This window comes from Osmia bicornis, chromosome 3 (genome assembly GCF_907164935.1).
Source record: "Osmia bicornis bicornis chromosome 3, iOsmBic2.1, whole genome shotgun sequence".
Taxonomy (NCBI): Eukaryota; Metazoa; Arthropoda; class Insecta; order Hymenoptera; family Megachilidae; genus Osmia; species Osmia bicornis.
Genome location: NC_060218.1, coordinates 4,611,297 through 4,632,283, shown reverse-complemented (window position 1 = coordinate 4,632,283; position 20,987 = coordinate 4,611,297). Strand labels below are relative to the sequence as shown.

The window sequence follows — 20,987 nt, the reverse complement described above, 5'->3', positions numbered from 1 at the left end:
CGGACGGTAATACCGTATGCGGGTCAGAATCGGCCCCGGCCTTTGGATGTTTCACTTTGCTCGCGATCCGATTATCGGTACATTCGCTGGGGGCTTCAAACCGAGCATAGCGTGCTTTTCCTAGGGAAAATGGTTATCTAGGGAAAGAATATCCTGAAAAATTCCTACGACTCGTATCTTTCTGCCATCCTTTTGGACATTATTAAAAAAAGAGAAATGAAAATTGAATTGATGGTTTTCCAGTTGAATAATGCCCAGAACGGAAGGGGTTGACAGTGGTTGAAGAGAGACGGATGGTGGGACGGAGGGTGGTGGAGGGTAGAGAGCTGCGTGTACAGCGACCGCAGATGGGCTCGAAGACAGAGACAACGGCAGGGTTTAGCGGATGGATAGAGAAATGTGTGTGCACCGTGCACGTCTGTGTGTGTACAGTGGTCACCGAGTGGGTTGGAGAGAGCGATAAGCGACAGGATCGAGGGAGGAACATAGAGGTGTGTGAATGGTAATCAAATCAGGGACACGTAGGGGGCCGAAACGGAAGGCGGGCAGGAAGATGGAAAGACCAGTTGGTGCGTATGGCCACCGTCCAATGCACGGGAAGAGAATGACGGGAGGGTAGGTGTTTGCTTCCGGGAAATATTCTCTGTTTGGTTTCGCGCTTTAGAGATGGCTCCACCGAGTTCATACAGGGCGTAGGTTATAATTTTCAACGAACCGGCTGCTTTACGATACTGATCCCCCTACTTCTGTTTGATCGATAACGATTGAACTACCATGGGTGGATTATTTAAGAGAACGGTGCGTTTAGCGCGGGGAAATTGTATTAGATTAAAATTGAATTCGTGACGTAAATATTCTTGATAAAAAATAGCTGGCCCTTTATTCGCCATCCTTCACGTACACGTCCTGATCGTGCACGATGTTTTATGGAAGGACAATGGCGGTTCGAAAAATGGTTGCGAGCAACAGGACGATTTAGTGGACAAAAGGGAATCATAATCGTATTTTAAGCCAGTGAATCAGCGGAAGACGTCGATTGTGTGTCCAACGGCGGCTATTCCGCAAACTGATTGTTCGTACTGATTGCACTGTAGGACGGAAAGCCACGTGCGGTATGGCGCTTTGTATTATCAGACATTGCTGCTCTGACAAGCAGCTACGTACGATGCACAAACGTTCCCTCGACATACAAACGACGCGACGTTCCTCGTGCTTCGTCCTCGCAGAATTGCACACAGATTTCCAGACGAAGTACGAAACGAGAGATCGAGTTCGCGAAATTGACCGTTAACCATCCGAACTTGACTGGGAATTTCAAAGATCCCCCGCACCAATCGATTCCTCGGACGATGATGGAAGCTGAACCTCGAGGGCGCGTTATATCTGAACCCCTCGAATTGCGCATCGTTGAAAATTTATGAAAGGCCCAGGGCTCGCGAAACAAACGATATCGATCCGCAAGTTATTTACTTCCATCCATAATCGAGGTTCTGCGTTATGCGTTAACATCGCTCGGACAGCGAACCGTCCTCGCGGCGTCGATTTAGAAGATAATTGTAGGGGGGTGAATTATAATGACTTTCTGGCTTGCGGAGATGAGTCAGGGAAGATTGAAGGGAGCGAGGGTGGCAGCTTATAATTTAGACGTCACATCCTGCTGTCTTGGGTAATTGAAAAGTTAACCCGATATTACCTCGTATGCTCGATTAAATTTTACTGCATTGCCTCTGAGAGGATATAATGAATATTTTCCTACATTTTTCCTTTCTGAAATTATTCGTCTGCCATCATACACACAGCAAACGAGCATTAACACCATTGACACGATTATTATTCGGCTAGTTGAGTTACTCGGAGGAAGTTCGGTCGAGTGCGGACAAAATAACGGGATGTGTTCATTGGATAAATTGTTAGTGATGTCTGGCGGTAGTATTATCATCGTTGCGGCTTGGTCAGCCGATTGACGAGTATCGAGAAAGTTATTAAAGCTATCATCGACTGGTCAGATTCGCTATCGAGGAGAAGTAATCAATTTTTCCGTCGGTGTTGGTCGATCTGATATCATCTTGGTGCGGTCGGCGGCTTTTCGATCGGATTCCCGGAGAAAGGAATTGCCTCTATGGAACTATATATCGAGGCCACCTCGTCAATTTTCGCGTACCATGAGGTCGCGCGATAAAACGGCAATTATTTTTCCGCGACGGGAGAACCGATCGGATCGATTCGTTTCCGGTAATTGTAAACCGCGAACGAGGGATTTCCTGTTGACAAATGTTCACCCATAACCGTGCCGATCCCCACGGAAAATGTCTTTTTCGTAAATTTAACAGCGCGAAAGCAGCTGCTTTTCACGGAACAACGACGCTCGGGAAAAATTTCCCTTTGCGGTATTTTGAAGGATTTCCAGAAATATTATGAGGATCCGGTTGGCAAAAGAAAGAGAGTCGAACATTGTATGCGCGCTCCGGTTCCCCTGGGTGCCGTACCAAAGCTCTCGGAAAACTTTCCTGCGCCTCCGAATACACTCTGAACTTCTTTTATCTTCGACTGTTCTGCGTATCGTATCATCCCCATTCTCCTTCATTTTCCAGATTTATATTTATGTGTATTCTCTCTTTCGCATTCGTTTTTTCTCTCCTCCTTGTCGCGTGATCGGATGCTATCGACGCGGAACGGGGAAACGGGAATACATATCGAACTGTATTATTCACCGCTATTTGATCCTGAGGGAGTACGTAACTCCAACTTCCAATAAACGTTACTACTCTTCGTCCCTCGAGCTGCGTTGGCTTCTGTTTCGCAGACGTTTATGCCCTCGACTTTTTCCGTTTGCCATTATTGCTTGCCTCCCTTCTTCTTCTTCTTCTTCGTGTGTTTCAAGTCGTACTTTTCTTTTCAAAATCCTCTTCAATATATATTCAAATCCTCTTTGAATGATCTTGCATATCGTAAAGTAGCGATAATTAAAATTTATACCTTATGCAACACGTTTCATGGAATTTCGCAGTTAAGAGCCATAGACAGACCTAAGTCGACGAGATGGTTGCGCTTCGGTCGTCAGTTACTTGTCTCGTTTACTTAGTTCGAAAACACCGAGGCACAGTTTCGTCGGCGATGACTGCTGACACTCCTCTCGTCTCCTCTTCGTTCATCTGAAGCTCGCGGAAAGCGGCGCGCCTGCGTCTACACGCGACTAAGTTAAGAGCTGAACCCTTTCATGCCTCCAAGTAGCCAGCACGGTCGTTTCGTCGTTTGCCGACTAATTAATTCATGGAGTTGGTTTACCTTGACGGGCCTCGAGTGCGGCAAGACGTCGGAGATAACTCGTCGAGTAGCTCGTGTCTTGTCGCTTTTAAGGTCCCCAAATGGTACCCTCTCTCGCTCCTCCTCTCTGGTCTCTGTCTCTGTCAAGACCTTTCGCATCTTACCATCATCCTCTTGCCTTTCGCATTCTCCTCTACCAGCCTGCGGGCTCCGTATCCGTCTTCCTTGGTGTACATTACAGTGCTGGATACACGAGCCACTTGCTCTTGCGACTACATCGGGCCCAGATTAAACCAAGTTTCAACTCGATAAATTCTCCAACTTAACGGATTAACGTATCAAACTATCCCTTGAGTTACACGACGACGCGACGGTTCAAGGGACAGGGGAAACTTCCATCTGACTTTGTGAGTTCGCTTTAATGTCCGCCCTTCAGGCCTTTGCGGTCTGTTTGTGAAATTTCCAACCAGACAGATCCACTGATTCGTTTAATTCGTCTCTCCGCTGTCCTGGCGAACCGATACGTTTGAATTTTATTTTATACGCTTGTTGTTCAATTCTGACGCTGTATCCGTCGCCCTCGGTGATGGATGCGTTGTTTTTGTTTACCACTAAATAATTTTATCAGCACGCTTCGATCTCGGCATAGTTCCACGAGATATAGTTAAATAAAAGTTTCTAAACTCGACCAACGAAATCGTTTCGCGATACTTCAGTCAACGTTCTCTATAAATTTATCCGACATTCCTGAACCGTATCCTATCTCGGTGGCTACAATTGATTCACTGTCTAGCATTCCAAGGAACGGCATTTAGCTGTTCTCAGCACGGTTCGCTATCTGGCTATACTATACCGGGAGACGAAACATCGTCAGAAGTTGCTGTTCGTCGACGGAGGTATTTCGAGGAACGGGCGAAACTCTGCAGGGCAGAGAGTAGGATGCCCTGTCGTGTTCTATTCTAAAGATTCTATGCCGTTTCGTCGTGCCAGCAGAGGCGGAGGGAAACGCGTCAAACTATGCTCGGACTCGAAAGTTCCCGCCTTTCAACACCGCGACACTCTGATTGTCCAGAGGCTGAGCTATTCGAATCCGCCCCCGATCTTCTGTTCAACTTCCGAATTAGCGCAAGGTTTTCATAACGATTCTGCGTCACAATAAACGATAGGCAGTGGTGAATAAGCCGCGATACAATGGGTGCGAGCTAAACGGAACAATCGTTAATGCAACCGGAAAGAGGACGAGGGGTCGAAGGTATAACGAGCAAAGTCGCCAGACATTCTTCTGTTGACCAACGTGCCGAACTCGCATCGACGCGAAAAAAGTATTCCTCTTCGAATATTAATGCGAGAAAGTGTATTTACTTGGATACAGAAGCGAAGGGAGCCTGGACGAAAGGAACGGAGAAGCTCGGGTCAGGAAATCACTTTTGCCGTCGGGGATCACCGAAGAAGAGATTCTCGGACTTTTGTTCAAGGGTTCTTCTTCTGTGGACTCTTTTCTTTTTTTTTTTTCAGTTCGTCTCCTCGTTTCTCGACCGTCCACCGTTGACCGAAGAAAAATCTGCGACCAGACGTTGGTCGCGATTTGATCGAACCAAAAGTCTCCGCTTTTCTATCGCGCATCTTATCCGGCGACGTTGATGAATCACGGCGAAACAATATTATACCGGGAATTACATGAAAATCTCTTTGAAAACGATACCGTCCACCGTCTATCCATACGCAAATATTTCACTCGATCGATTCCAATTATTCCCATTGAGGTGAACCGTGGCTGGCTCGCTTGAATCGTGACCGTTTGTACAAATTGAAAGATAACCATAGCCGTCAAACGCAGACGCACCGTTCAGTCTGTTATATTACCATTCGAATCGTGTTTCCGTTTGACGTATTAAAAATTAATGAAAACACGCGATTAAGGTACTGCCGTAATTGCATTCGAGCGAAATTCAGCGGAAAGCAGTTGATTGATAGTCGTCTAATTGCGACGAATGCGATTAATTGAAATAAAAAATACAGAAAGAAGATTAGAATTGTTTTAATAAGGATGTCGAATGTATTAATAACTGTCTGATCCCTCGTTGACGATAGAAACTAGCTTTATTCATTTTAGACCGCGTGCACGAACACTTGCGACAAAGTCTCGTAACTTGGTCGCGCAATATGGCCAGAAACGGAGTGACGTTGAGCGCAACAAGTGGAGAACAAAGTTTCATTCGTATCCGTACGTTCGAGCACACTGTACACATATATTACGGTATTAAAGAAACGATCGAATCGAGCAGACGTTACGTCCGCGTTTCAAGCTTACTTACGCAATTGCAGTATTTCACGAGATCTAAAGACAGGTCTTTAAAGTTCGTACAGACGCGTAACGAAGCCAGGATAATTGCCAGCATGGCCGGAAGTTCGCGTTACTTTGACGTGGCGTTAATCTACGATTTCCCTGCTCGCACTAGCTACAATTGCACCGACGGATAGATGGCTTTCACCTGCGTTTGGAACACTGTCGCGCGGTTAGAATTATGCGTGTACTCCCACAGCGTGTATACACGGCCTGGTGTAAATTAAAGGACATTAAAGCTAAAATAGAGCCGGTTGTAAACGGAAAACTATAGCTTGAAAGGCAATTAACGAGGACATCCTAAAGTACTTTGTCTTAGGATCCTATAATTTAGGGTATGAAAAACGACGCAAACTTCGCAGATGATCTAAGAGCATCTCTTGTAACATCATGCATCCCAAGTATGTCGCAAGAGGGCAATTTCCACAACAACGTCTCATCGATCATCTTCCAAAGGTATTTCTGAGACGAACAGATCCTAAATTATCCTCCTAGCCTGTGCCATCAACCGTGTAGCAAAAGAGTCGCTTATTTTTGTAGAAACCTCGTCGCGAGGTAAAGTCTTCTTCCACCCCTTTACAGGAGCACTTTATCTTTCGTACGCGCTCAACATACCCGGACAGCGCTCAAACTTAAACCACTCGTGTCGGTGGTTAGTATGTTAGAGTATTATCTCAGGTTTACGTCTGCGTTATCAGGTAGCACGTCGTTGGGAAAACTGAGTAACCGGAGCGAAGAGCGCGACGTTTTACGCGCGAAACCGGTGTCCTGGGGAATTACTAGGACCAGCTATTTCCTAGACGATCTTTATACGATCTTTATACGATCCTCTACTATTCCTACCGCTTCAAATTTACGTTACCACTCCTGTTTACCTCAATCTCTATTTTTCGGAAATTTCTCCAACTCCGTTCAACCTCGCGTAAATATTTATACGAGCTTTCGCTTCTCATCGATATTCCGTGTTCCCGCAAGCAGCGGTCCATCTTCCCAGAGCATTGTCCCGTCATCCCTGCGGCAGACAGACGGTGGAAGTCGTCATGGGAAGCTGTAACGCTGCCCGGCGCCGACTGTTGCGTCTTGAGAGTGAACAGAGCCCCCGAGTCTAGCGGGCATGGGACACTTCCGCATGCAAATGCGAACCGGGGTACAATCAAAGCACTGTCGAGACTATACATATTCAAACGGTCAGCATGGGTAAACACCGGTCCAAACGGACCGACCAAGGTTTACCTCGGCTACCTACAGCTGTACACACGCACACAACCAGAGCACCGAGGATCCACGACGTTCCGTTCCGTATGCGAGGAGGAACGCGTCGTGTGTAACGTCACGAAATGGACGGCGGTAAGGGAGGAGAAGCGTCGGGACGCTGCGAGGTACAGCGGTGTATACAGAACCGAGACACAACGGAATCTAGCGGGGTGCTATGGCGAATATACACGACCGACAGGGCGAAGCCCATCAATTTCCCATTCAATTCGCAGCCTCGTCTCCCGCCTTGCGAATTCTAGTCCTGACGCGACTCCTACCAACCCATCTCGCATTCCATCTTGAAACGGGATCCTACAGCCAGGCTGTCGATTCCAGCCGTTCCTCTTCGCTATGTCTAGTCACGTCTGTTAATGCGAAATAAATACTGTCACATCCGAGAGTAATACTTTCTTGGCCAAGATGTTCCTTAATCAAACCTATCCTGTTTCCTTTTTAACTATGTTTCAATAGTTGAGAGAAATGATTATTCTATCACTTCAATCTTAAGTTGAGATTAAAATGTTTCATTTGATCGAACGATTAGTGTTCGAAGGTGAAGGGTGTATTTAATAGTGATGTATTGAAATATTAGTTTCGGTCAATTGAATAGCTAATTCAATAGTAGACGATTAATTCATATAAGCGTTTAAAGCGAACCATATCATAGTCACCCATAAATTCATCAAATGCCCTCTCGTGTTTTAACAGAGACGCAAATTAAAATTAATTAAAAAATTTAATCACCAAATGAGATTGTTAATCGAATATCTCATTTGAACTGATCAATCGTTAATTACATTAAATATTACCCGATGCTATCTCAATTTAACATTGGTCAGATCGTTTTCATATTACACGAGGACCTTTGAAGGCGAATTCGAGTAAAGAGGACGAACGGAACGATCTGAAAATTTATTCCTTGAAACGTCACTGAGAGTCGGATAACCCGGAAGCAATAGCCGGCGATCCCTGGAGATTGCATTAGGGACCAACAGGTAATTGGATCCATTGCAAACGCGGTGGCTTGTTTAACAAAGTATCGTGGAAATTCGATCGTATTTGCGTGCACCTGATACGCGTAACCTTTTTCCAAGCGTCGAACGTTTCCATTAACGGGCTAGTTTAATTTGTGACGTGCACCAGCCCAGTGGCGGAAACTTCGGGTAAACGGATATCGAAGTTGGCTTAGAATTACCAAGGATAATCTCGTACCACCGGTTTAACCGTGAATCATTTCAGAGTTTACTATCGCGTTATCTCGACTCGATTCTGATGTTTCTTTACATTTACATCGAGGAAACGTGGAAATCCGCGAGAAAGGCGTTTACGTCGTTTACGCCGATTCGACGAGCGTTTCCGAGCGACGATATTCCTTAATTGCTTCATCTCAGCAATTAAGCGTCAATTATGCATTGTCACGTACGATCGCGATGATCGTTCCTTGTCTGCCGTTAATTAATCGTTAACATCTTTGCTACAGGCTTTGTCGCAATCTCTTCGACCGTTTCATCGAGTTTACGAGCCCTTCATTTTCCATCGTTATGATCATTACCTTCATTACGTTGCTCGTTTGTTAGCAGTCTGACGTCACATCGTTCCTTAAACGTTCGAGCTTCTATTCCAGGCCACGAATTCCGTCGACCAATAAATGACATCCTCAATATTGACCTTACCCTGGAATCTCCATTAACGTTCCCGTCCCCTTTCGACCGAAAGAAGAAGCTTCCCTCGATGTTTCTCAACCTCTGCTCGAACGTATTCCTTCTCGATTAAAACCCCGATCGAAGGAGACATCGTACGCGATTGCCAACCGTTTTATTGTGTTTATTTCCTCCGACGTTCGACGTGGAAGCAAACATCAACGGTGAACGAAATTTCTTTTGCAAAATTGCCAAGATAGTACTCGAGCAATTGAACGACGCGTTGATCGTGAAACTTCGAATCGGCGAGTTCTAATTCGAAGGGCGAATGAAATTTCTTTCGTGCAATCGAGAACTTGTTCCAGCTGATAGAGGAACTTTGAATCTTTCGACTGAAATTCGAAGGGCGAATGGAATTTCTTTCGCGAAATTGAGAATTTGCTACTGGTATAATTAAGTAACGGGTCGAATAAGGGAACTCGGAAAATTCGAGTTTGTATCAACCCTTTCCACGAATTATTCGTCAGCTCCCTCGGCTGATGCACCCTCGTTTGCAAGCATACCGCGAATTTCGAAGAAAGCATCGTTCGCGGAAGAAACTTTTCCTGATTCGCGGGAGCAGGTTGGTTCAAAGACAGGGTCGACAAACGACGTAAATATTTGCACGCGTTTAACGACGTTCATCGCGATCGAAGCGCAGCCGGGCGACGGGATGCTCAAAGGGCGAGAAATGGGATCGCTGGAGCGACAAAACGTTTGTATGCCGTCAGGGAAATTAGCGTGCATCCACGTTTCGCCTCGATTTCGTCGGGACAATGAGCAAATTAATTCGCTCGGATCGCTGTTTGATTTCATTAGCGTTTTCGAGCTGCAGGCCAAGATAACGATGCTCGATCGCGTAATTTCGAGTCAGAGACGTCGTTAATAAAAACGATACGCTTCATTACTCGGTATTAAACGAAGCTGCGTGTATTCCGAATGTTCCTTGTCCTCTGGTGTATCGTAATTTCGCGCTTCGATTCGTCGTAACGACGGATGCTTGCTTTACGGCGTCCGTGTATCTACCACCTCGCACCTCTGGCGTCGCGACGACAATTAAGCGGCGCGCGCCTCTCCTTTGAACTCGGTGTCAATTTCGTCGTCGAATCAACTGATTCTATTTACCGACGAGTAATTAACGCCATTTGGCGGATCCGCCGTGCCGAGCCGCCTGTGAAACGACCAATAATTCCCGTTCGCCGCTTAATTAACGTGTCAGGTAACAGTGTATACCTGGAGGAAAGATCGTCCTCCCGAAGTAGAAAGGATAAACGGTGACCCGGAGTGAAAAATTTACCATACCCAACGTTTGATTCGTAATTCAGGTGTATATCACATATTCTTCCTGCGTAACTCGGCGGATTATCACATACTCGTATATTTTTCACGGTCTACCCGCTTCCTGTATCCTCGCTTCTTTCTTCTTTGTAATAAAGCTTCCTATCCGCGTAGCTCCACGTCCGGTCGTTAATTATTCTTGGGTTCGAGCGATTTTCTCTACCCGTAAGCTCTGCCAGTCAGCTCGCACGGCCAATTATTTTTTAATCTCGCGGCTGCCGCGTCACGTTTAAAACATCCCTCGTCACGAGCCGGGCATCCGTTAATTACCTATCGATCCGACGACAACGTTACCTAGGCGGTACACTGTAATCTGGCCAGAGGTGACGGCACCGATGGTCCGAGGGGAGGGTGTCGTCGAACAGAAAAGCAAGCGGACAACTTCTTTCTTTTCGCCACGTCCTCGAGCAGCAACCCCCTGTGTCCCGACGACTAATCAATTTCCCATTCACCGTCATCAACTGACGGATGACTTACGATCCGCCTCGGGCTTTTAATAAATCAACAGCACATCGTTCCTTCCGAAACGCAGCCATCACTCTTCCGAGGGTAGAAAAGCGGAGCAAAGCGCCGCAGGGAAAACGCTGGTAGGCGTAAAATCCTCTTGTCCTGTCGCCGCGAACAAGAGGTTCGGTGTCGTTCTTTCGTATCTGGACAATCGATCTTTCCAAAGGCCGACGTACGTCGCGATACCTTGTAAAAGATCCCTCGAGTTTCCGGGCTATTCCTCTACACGACATTCCACGTCAACCCTCTACCTTCTGTAAATTATTTTCGCAAGAGGATTACACGCCAGCGAGGGACACGGGTCGCTAAACCGACTGAAATCTAAGGGAACCACTTTGCTCCAGTGCATACACGTTGGTACTTTTGTAAATCCAGCCAGTCTTATAAGACCTGGCGTGCTGTCCGATTAGACGCGTTTACGGTGCACGGGTATAAACGAGAGTTGTAAATCCCGGCATATGAATGCTCGTATCCCTCGGCTTTATAATACGGAATACGGCGATAATGGCCACATATGACTCGCCTCGTTGCATCGTGGCATCCGATAGCCTCGAAAGAATGAATCCAGGTTATCCAACTGGCCCGAGCAATTTTTCTTCCCAGCTACTGGTCGCTGCGAGAACTTTTACCGTTGAAATAGATCGTAATAACGTTACCACCCAGCCCCTTTTCAGCGTGTGAAATTTTATAAAGTTACAGCCCGACTATCTCCGGAGAGCTTTATTAATCGCGAGAGTGGAGGAAGATAGCCGGTATCGGTTGCAGGCATGCCTCGGAGACGTTCAAATAAATAGAGCTCATTGTTTGCCTTTCTTACGAAATGTTTTTCCACCCCCGCAAAGTGTCCGTCGGCTTCGAAACAACTCTCTGATACTTGTGCCGCCTTACGGATGTGCTCTTACGAACGAGGATAATGGATAACTGGGTTGTATCGAGCGTCCGGTACGTAGAACGGCTTATCGCAAGCTCGCAGGGGGATGCCCAGCGGCGGCTTATCGACCCCCCAGCCTTGACAGCTTTCCACCTTCGCCTCGAAACCCTGGCAGACGATCGTCCAGAGATGACGAGCGTTGATCGAAAGTCCTTGGAGACTTTCCGCGCTCCCTTCGAAGGGAACTCTATCGTTTATACCAGGCGGAGATAAGGAATCAAGCTTCAACACTTTATCAACGGGATGGATGCGTTTGTTACTTGAATTCAAGGGGGAAGGTTGATCGAAATTCTTGTCAGAGCGAAACAAAACGCCACAGAGTTTGCGTGTGGCAGTGTATCAAGGACGATCGAGGAAATTCCTCGGTCATTCGTTCGCGTGTACCGATTTTCCGCCACGGATCAACGACTTCGTGCTTTTATTTTCCCGGCAGCAGTCACGTTCGCGTTCCACGTTTCGATCCTTCTAAGGATTTCGGACACTGCTCCCGAGACTGCGGGCTACTTAAATCAGCAGCGAGTTCATTGGACGCGAGATTTGCGGAACTGCGGCGCTTTGCTCGCGGATTACGCAAATTCGACAGACGTCTTTGGGATTCGGGGCTGTCTGTCCAGCGTGTTCGTTTCAGGGAAAAACGGAGGACAAACGAGAGTTCACGGGGAGGGGTTGAAAGACTCGAGAGGGCAAACGGAAGATTCAGCACGCTGGAATCGTGTCTGGATTTCGCGTTCGTGACGCGAACGTATGAATAAGAATATTTTCCAGCGAACCGAAGTGAATGCGCATTTTGAACGGCGAAACAGGAAATTAGAACCCTGCTCCCTTTTCACGGCGACGAAACTTTCCTCCGCGACAACCAGCGAAACTTATCAAGCTTTTCAGGGAGTTTTCTAGCACCGAAAATAAATTCCTTGTCTAATCGTTTATTTAACCCGGCAAAACGAGGCAGCAGGCGCACCCTCTGATCTTAACCCCGCCTCCATTATCGATGGAGAGAAAATGGTAAAAAGTAGACAGGCAACAAAGTGGATTATTGAGTCTGTACGTGGCTGTACTTACAGATTGTAGTGCACGTCCGCCATGTTCGGTCGATAGCGAAGCGCCTGGACGAACGCTTCCTCTGCCTCGGCGACACGTCCCTGGGCGCTCAGCACGCTGCCCAAATTACCATAAGCTGCAACAATCACAACGGCGCGCTCGTTACAAAACGACCACGACAAACGTCGGAAAAAGCAACGTACGGATAAAGGGAGAGAAAGAGGAAAAGGGAGAATCGTGAGAAGAGTCGCAAGCTAACCGTTTGGCGATTCGGTTTCCAAGAGATCCCAGGAAACCGTGGTGAGGATTTCGATGGAGGCTGAGGGTTCAAACGACAGAATATAGATCAAACGAATTGTCATTCTTGATCTGCTTATGAAACTTCATTGCTCGCCGAAAGCCACTTTCTTAATCACAAATCACTTCACAATTTTGCTTTGCAATGAACTCGAAATTTTTTTTTTTTTTTTTTAAATTAAGGTTTATTGTCACATCAACTACAAGGTTATTAGCGACATCCAGGAGTAGGTAAAGCTTACATTATTAGTTCTATTAGTTTAGTATCTTTTATAAATTTGAGTATGTCCTGAATTTTACTGATTTTTGCGTCCTCCCATGCGCCTTAAGCCGCGTCTCCATATAGGGGAACTTGAATAAAATACAAAAAAAACATAGAAGCAATCAATTTTAATCAAATTTCTCTTTCAGGTAATAAATATAGGGTCTATCTGATTCATTATATCACAAAAAAAACATATTTCTTAAATAAATTTAAGACAACAAGCAATAAGCTGGAACCTCTGTTTTTACTCATTCGAAAAAAGGCGAGTAGCCCCGGATACCTTCAGCTAAACTAAAATTCATATAAAATGTCCGGGGCGACCCGCTTTTCCCCTAGGGCTGATACACAACACATACGAAGGTATATTAAAAATTTGTTTAAATTTATCTCGTATGATTTTGAATAAAAAAGTTTAATTCTTTCAGCAAACAGCGTACTTGTGCAGAATAGATTTTTACACGCAGTGCACGGTTTCTTCTCGAAAGGCAATAAGACGCCGGCCAGGTACGTTGCTTCCTTCGCTTCCGTTCCTTTTCCCTTCGCTTTTTCTTCACTTCTTTGTATTTACGAGCAATAAAGCCGCGCACACGCGACTCTACGGATCGACGTTATATTACGGGCAGCGCGAATATCGCGGCAGAGCGGGCGCCGCTATCTCTTCCTCCCTTTCGCTTTATCTTCCCCGAACAATATCGCCGATAAAACACATTTCCCCAGCCTTCCACGTCCCTACTCTAGACCGATGGCTACTCGAGCGAAGAGTAATAAATGAATCCATGCTCGTAAAATTGGCTACCGAGCGTGGAAAACCTTCTTGAATTCCCCTTTCGATTTCGTGATGTTGCTCGATACGAGACGAGTGATCGTTCGAAGATTGCACGAATCGATCAAGAAACCTTTCGATGTTTGTTACGAAAGCTTGAACATCGGACGGTGTTTAACAATCTTATAAGGAAGCGTTGGGGATAAAAAGCAGGATCTTTACAGGAAACGTTTTCTCGCGTAAAAGTATCCTTCAAGTGGAATCTGCAATGAATAACGGAGGAGACAAGTGGATTACACGGCACCGTCTTAAACAAGATTTTATTGTTACACGGGACACAACGAAAGAAAGCGCGCTCTCGCTTTGCTGAAATCCAGCGCGATTATTTTATAAGCTACTCCCGTTTAACCCTTCAAATTGTTTTTCATTAGCGCTTTAAAACGCTGCCGCATCCGCGCGTCTCTAGTACAACGATAATCTAATTACCAGCTCTGCTAGCGCGTAAAACATAAGCTGAGAGAGATTTTAATTAACGGGTAATCCGATTTTTTTCCTCTCAATCTTCTTCACAGATATTTCGTAACTGATAAATTATAACGCGTACGAATGAAACTGCTAATTTGATTTCGAATTATTCCGAAGGAACACGTACGTTCGCAGCTACGCGGATTATCGAAGAAAATTCCTGAAATCAAGGGCATATTTTCAACCACAATCCTCGAAGCGTTCGAGCTTCGTTCCTTGCCGTTTTCCCTCGATTCCGTGGCGATATGAATTAAGCGAGGTATTTAGAACGCGATGCAGAGCACCAGAGAGTCGGCCTCGAGTGTTTCACGATCGCGCGGGCACGGCGAGAATTTCCTCGCGAAACGTAAAAAGAAATCCTCCAGGCGAGCACAGCCGCATTCTGCGTTCTAGATTTTATTCGATCGAATATTCCAACGTAAGACCGCACCGATACGGTTAGCCGGTTCTTTTCAATTTCACCGCGACGAATGGGAAAATAGAACGTAACGCGACCAAATGCGAATTAGGGAGCACCGAGTGCGATGTAAATGAAGGGAATGATAGATCGTACCTCGCGAGACCAACAAAAGCTGCGTGACTCTTTCACCAGGTCAGAGGAAAATAATGGAAAGATGAAACTAAGGAGAAAGGAGTAAAACGAACTCGATAAATGGTTGTCGCTTTCTTTCTACTACTTAATGCTGTGTTACTGTTTTCAGAAGAATTATTGACACTTTGATAGACATTTCATGAGACTTATTTTCATTACGTTTCAGAAATTTCGTATTTCTTACTGAAAAATTGAAAATTTCATCCTTAATTTCTATCAATGTCGAATTATTGTAAAAGTATTATTACCAGACAAAGTAACTGAATAAGAATCAGCTAAGAGAAAGACGTATATCATGATTGATCGCTATACCTTATTAATTGATTCTCAATTCATCCGGCTATTCCCAGAAGCATTTCCTTTATTCACAACCAATGAATCTTCTTTTCTTAGAATATCATTCAAACCTATCGCGCCAAGATTAACTGGGAAGCTTTTAAAAATTAATTTGAATTGCACAGCAGGAAATTCAGTTGGAAATTAAACTCGCCGGTAGAAACCTAAATTGATTCCAACCTTATATCCGAGTGAAAACACGATCTGTGAAGCTGTAACTTGAGGATAATCCAGAGCGGCCTGGAAGCTGTCATTTTACTAAATCAGTCGCGATAAATCGCCCCAAAGCATATTTCATCGTCGCGCGATTCCATTGACGTGGCAGTTTCTGCTGTTCTTCGATACTGTCGTGACTCGATTTGGCGCGTGTAACGCGATCGCGAATCTTCTCGCCGAAGATTTAACGAGATACCTCGGTTCTTCTACCCTCCGTTTTTTGCTCGTTCAAGCTGGCTGACGCGTGCCTAATCATCCTCGCCGAACGATCGGCCGAAAACTCACGCTGCTAAACCGGGGAAAAACGCGGTCGAATCAGCCTCGATGGTCGATTAAGCGAGTCGAGACGACGTCACGTTCCGTCGAGGGTGAATCTTAGGGATCGGTAGAAGATGTACAAGGCGTAGAAGCGGAAACGAAAATTTTGGCCGAGAAAATATTTAATGCACAAACAGAAAGAGCCACAACAAAATTCCGAAAGAAAAGCAACTATGAGATCCTGCGGCATCAAAGACGAGCTCGAAACACATGCAAGGGTGCCCGGCGGAGGAATTTGATCGCCAAGGCAAACAAAGTCGTCCCAAGAGCGAGAGTAATTTGCAATTTCTGTTGGCGCAATTAAAACGGTCCGTGACCGGTGGCTGGTTGGCAACGGGCTGATGTTACACCGCCAAAAGGATTGTCCGTGGTTGCAACGTGTTCCCGACTTCGCCTCGCGTGACCACCCTCTCGCCGCTACCCGCCAGCACCCTTTTGACACGAAGATTAAAAGGGAAACAAGGGTGGAGAGGGATGAGAAGGGTAGGCGACAAAGCGAGGAGCATCAACACGACGCGACGCTCTAGATGAGCGAGCCGTCACAAAGAATATTACCGTGTGTTCGTCATTCCCCAAATGAAGTTGCCGGAACTTGGCGAATAAGCGACCGCGATAATGGTCTAGGGAAGAAGACCGAGGAACCACCGATGTCCGCGATACGTAACCACTTTGGCTCGATATGGGTAATTAGAGGAGCCTTGGAACTGTATGAAGCAGAAGAAGATCGAATCGAGCAGATAGTCGGTAAAAACGAACAGCGATTTAGAAAAAATGGACAGAGACGGATAAGGGATTGGATAAAACCTTGAGGAGGGAGGAAAGCAGCTGGCGAACCGATGCACTCTACTCTCGTCATTGAGCGAAAGTGTAATAGTTAGATAGATGAAGAAGAAATTTTGTCGAATGAATAAATATAACGAAAAATACGTTCTCTATGGATAAAATATACGAGGCGGTGTAAAAATGAAATTTCACTCGGTCGACGGATATGGCTTATAGTAGTTTTCTCGATATAGGGCAACTCGTTCAGACGGTGGCTGGCCTTTGCTATCCCTCCACTCATCTCGAACTGGCAGGCTGGCCAACGATCCGCCTACCGTGTATATAAAATTGCTGGGAAGGTGGATACGCGACATGCAATAGAGGGACACGCTCGTTCACTCCTTTTTCCACCGCCTGTCCGTTTTTTATCGCCCCTCTTATCCGTCTTCGTCCCCGTTTTTATCTGTCACTGGTAGACGCGTCTGTAGCCCCTTTGCAAACGACTACCTACCACCTTAGTCACTCTACTCTATTCCTCGTTTGTTGCTCGTCTTTCACCTCGTACCGTGTCATAATTTTTATCCTTATCCATCTTTCCACTTTCGACTAAGAAAAATTGTTGAAAACTACACCTTTGCTTCTTTTGACACCGAAATTGTTAACAAGAAAAGTGGCTTTCAATTTCATCTAACGCGATGATAAAACAGTTTGATATAAAATAAACTCACCCTTCGGCGGGTTGACGTGCAGGGCAGACCTGTAGAGGCTCTCCTCGTCGTACCAGTCGGCGTTCCTCAACAACGTCTTCGCCGACATTAAACACAATAATACAACGGTGGCCAGCAACACCAGTCTTCCCCTTCTTCTCGATCCGGTTCTTCTCGCTATCCGATAACATCCGGAAATGGCAGCCCCAACGATCAGACAGGCACCGACGCTCGGTAAATAAAGGATCCTCTCGGCTATTACAAAGCCTACGTAGAAGAAGAGATTGCTAGCCGGTAGGAAGGGAAGCACGAGGAAACCGAGCGAGGCTGCGACGCTGGTTGCTGCCGTTTGTCTACTAACGAAGCCGTTGCTCCAGCTCATCGACGATCCACTGTTGGCCCTCTTGGCGCAATGACAATCGCCGAAAGGACCGTTGTTGTTGTTGTTCGCGGCTCGACAACCGTCCGTGTGACAACCGCCTGTTCGTCTCCCTGCGCACACGGGACACCTGGACGAAGCCGAACGAGGGTACGCTTGCACCAGGCTCCACGACGACTCCCTGACAGGTCGACGAAGGGTCCTGATAGCCCAGACAGAGGTGGTGATCAGTGCTGTGTATAAACAGACCGACTCGAGGTTCCTGGCGTCCATGAAACTCGTTATTCGCGGCACCGCGTCCATCGACCAGTCGAAACTTAAAGTGCTGGGGCAAAGTAACATCCTCGCGCTAGCTGCGGGCAAGTAGAGAAACGTCAGACCACGGGTCAGACGAGATGGGTGTCTGGCGGTCGGATTGTCCGCGCTGGCGAACTCTGGCCTCGTACCGGTTATCCTCAGCCTGCCGAGGACCAACAGGGCCAGACTTCCGGAAAGAATACCGATGCTACGGCTACGGGTCAGCCCGCAATTCGCCTGGAACAGAAAAGTAGGAATTGTTAGACTTCAGCTAAATTACTTCGGATTATTATAAAGAAGACTGTAATAAGACAGCAATAAGTGTGCAAACATAGTTAATTAATATCCGCGAATTCGAGGTAGACGAAGATTAATTAAGACCTCGGACAATCTCGATACATCAACATTCGCTCATAATTAAACGGAATCTCAATAATAATTGCACGCGCTTGAACCAAAGAGCGCGCCACCCACCCTCGCACCCCTTAGCTTAATTTAAACGAGACATTCTGGATCCAAAAGCACCGGGCAAACTAATTTGACCGGGTAGGCGTGTATCCGCCTGTTCAAAGAAGCCATGTTCGTTTCATGTCGAAAACATTAATTTAAAACGGAAAATCCTTTGGTGCCTTTTTAACTGTCTGCTCGAACAAAAGGCGCTTTTTTGGGGGGGGGCGGTTGAAAAAACGCGATCCTTTCGGTTGAAGGTCACTCTCAATAATACATGCCGTTTGCAATGTCAGGATGACTTACTATACTACATTATTAATAGCTATTCGTGTAATGAAATATTCAAATTTTCATGTAAACAAAAACGGCGTATATCTCGGCAAAAGAAAGCGTTTCCAGACCTATGTTTATACGGTCTTTTTTCATCCTAACAAAAAATCATGCTGTATTAATTCAACCCTTAGATTCTTTAAACCAGACAAGCCAACCATTCGCAGTTCGTTTCCACGAATTGCCACTCGACCGCGTATATATTCTCACCCTCCTTCGTAGTCACCCTCTTTCTTCGACTCTCTAGTTCCGGTAACCGTATCCCGTCCGCAACGCGCATATTTTCTCACCGTAGACAAAGCGAGCGGAAAACGACCAAGGAGAGATTCTCTGGCTATCCCCGCGAGGTTTCCGTTTCCCAACCGTGAGCCACGCTTTCGGCTTACGCGAAAAACGCTCGAGGTTAACCCTGCAGTTGTAGAACGGCAAAAGAAAGAAAGAAAGAAAGAAGAAAATATATATACCGGAGGCAAAGGTGGAAAAAGAAAGGAGTGTGCAAGACAGGATGGAAGAACGAGTTTCCCGCGCTATGCTACGGTGTCTTGGAAACGCGAACGACCCTTGGCACCCCTCCAACCCTCGCGGGCAAGGTTCGCGACATGCATCACCCGGGACGTCCGATGCATCCAGCGCATTCCGGATGCGACACGCGGCAGAAAGGCCTGGAGGCTCTAGTCGAAGGGTTCTAAGAGCGACTAGGTCGACTAAAAGCTGGCTGAAGGGTGGTTAAAGCCGTTAAAGCCGGTTGAACCGGTGGCTGGAGGTGGCTTACCGTGCATCAGCTCGCTGTCTCTAACAGATCGTCTTGCTGGCTCCCGTTTACACGCGATGCAGCCACCTTCGCGTTATCGGTTACACGACTCGTCTGCCAACTATCGCGACGACGACGACGACGCGTCTCGTACGCGTACGAGCGGATCGAATTCAAGAAACAAGGACTTCCAACCACGGATATCCACCCGCGCACGTGTGCACCGTGGAGTTGCCGAGCGAAGACACTGTACGCGAGATGGCACGGATTCACCGTCACGCCAGTTGCTCGCAATTACCATAGAACGACGTCTATACTCCGCTGCACTTACGGATAATTGTATCGCGTCACCTAATTGGCCACTGCTATCAGTTTGCCCTTCCGGCTACGGAATATTCTCTACACACTCGGCACGACTGTTCGTCTACTTTCGCTCGTCAGCGGTAATTTGATTACCAGACCGGTCCATTTTCAGTTGTTAATATTCGTAATGGCAGGCGGATGCGCAGCCGACGCAATCCAGCGTAATGCAGCTCTCGAAACGTTAATTTACGGTAATGCGGCCGGGGCACGTGAGACGAGCACTAGATTCACCGTAGCTTTACCTCTGATAGGTGTAACGACCGAATGAACGAATAGAACTAGACTGTTCTTGTTCTTCTAGAACGAGGTGGTAATTATTCAAGGAAATTTCAAGCTTCAAGATTTTACGATCAGATCGGACGCTTACCGTGCGAAATGATTTAAATCCGTATGTTTCTCCTCACACTTTCGTAGCACGGTTGAAACGAAAGTTTGTAAGCCGAGGCGGGATAGAGTTGTAAAATGTGTAGTCGGGAGATGAGAAACAGCTTGGTAAATCCGTAAGCGCATCCTGCTCCGAGGAAGGACTAGGATGAAGCACACGCTCGATACTCTCTCCGTCGCGTCCTCGTTGAGAATATTTAGCCGGGGAGTTGGTTAACGAGATACTTAACGCGTTCTGACCGTGTTTCGTGCGCGCAAACGATAAAGAATAACGAACAACTACTTGCTAAACAAAACTTTCTATCACGAAACTTTCGCGAAAACTGTTCTATCTGTTTATCGAATCAACACGAACCCCGGCTTCTTTTCTTATCCTTTTGATTAAGTTCGGACAGTGAATACATTAAGAAATTTTCTCGTTTAAATCTTGTTTCTCTTACCTTTCTATTCGACTCGCCGCGACACAATTCCCAGAGGAGACACAGGGCTAAAGAGGATATCCCGGTCTCTTTGGCTAGCGTGGCCAGGGTCGAGGAGACGATGGCCAAGAAGAGAGGAAACGGTGATCTGGTCTGTTCGCAGTGGGCGCAATACGCCAAGAAGGCCGACAAGGTTAACAAGCAAGCGAGCAAATCGGCACGACCCACTATACCGGCTACAGCCTCGCTATGAATCGGATGCACCGCGAACAGGAAGCCGGTGATCGCGTGCCCCAAGTTGTTTCTTCCTGGTAGAACCTGTAACGCAAATGTAAATAACGTTAATTCATTAAATTCACTCAGCTTTTTACGATGTGTATCATGAAAGCTCTGAAATATTATTCTATCAATGGACTCCTTTCGGACGTAACAAGAAACGTGAATGAAATATGGGGTCGTAAAAATATGAAATTACGCA

General features: G+C 46.4%; 1 protein-coding gene across 1 annotated transcript in view; it reads right to left on the bottom strand.

The window, feature by feature from the left end:
• LOC114871477 (protein O-mannosyl-transferase TMTC2) overlaps positions 1–20,987 on the bottom strand; it is a 143,216-nt gene that overhangs the window by 49,964 nt on the left and 72,265 nt on the right. Inside the window, exons 3-5 of the mRNA XM_046285286.1 lie at positions 20,531–20,827; positions 17,158–18,049; positions 12,377–12,491 (exon numbers count right to left, since the gene is read on the bottom strand). Coding sequence (XP_046141242.1) covers positions 12,377–12,491; positions 17,158–18,049; positions 20,531–20,827 — 1,304 coding nt within the window. The remainder of the gene's footprint in view (positions 1–12,376; positions 12,492–17,157; positions 18,050–20,530; positions 20,828–20,987) is intronic.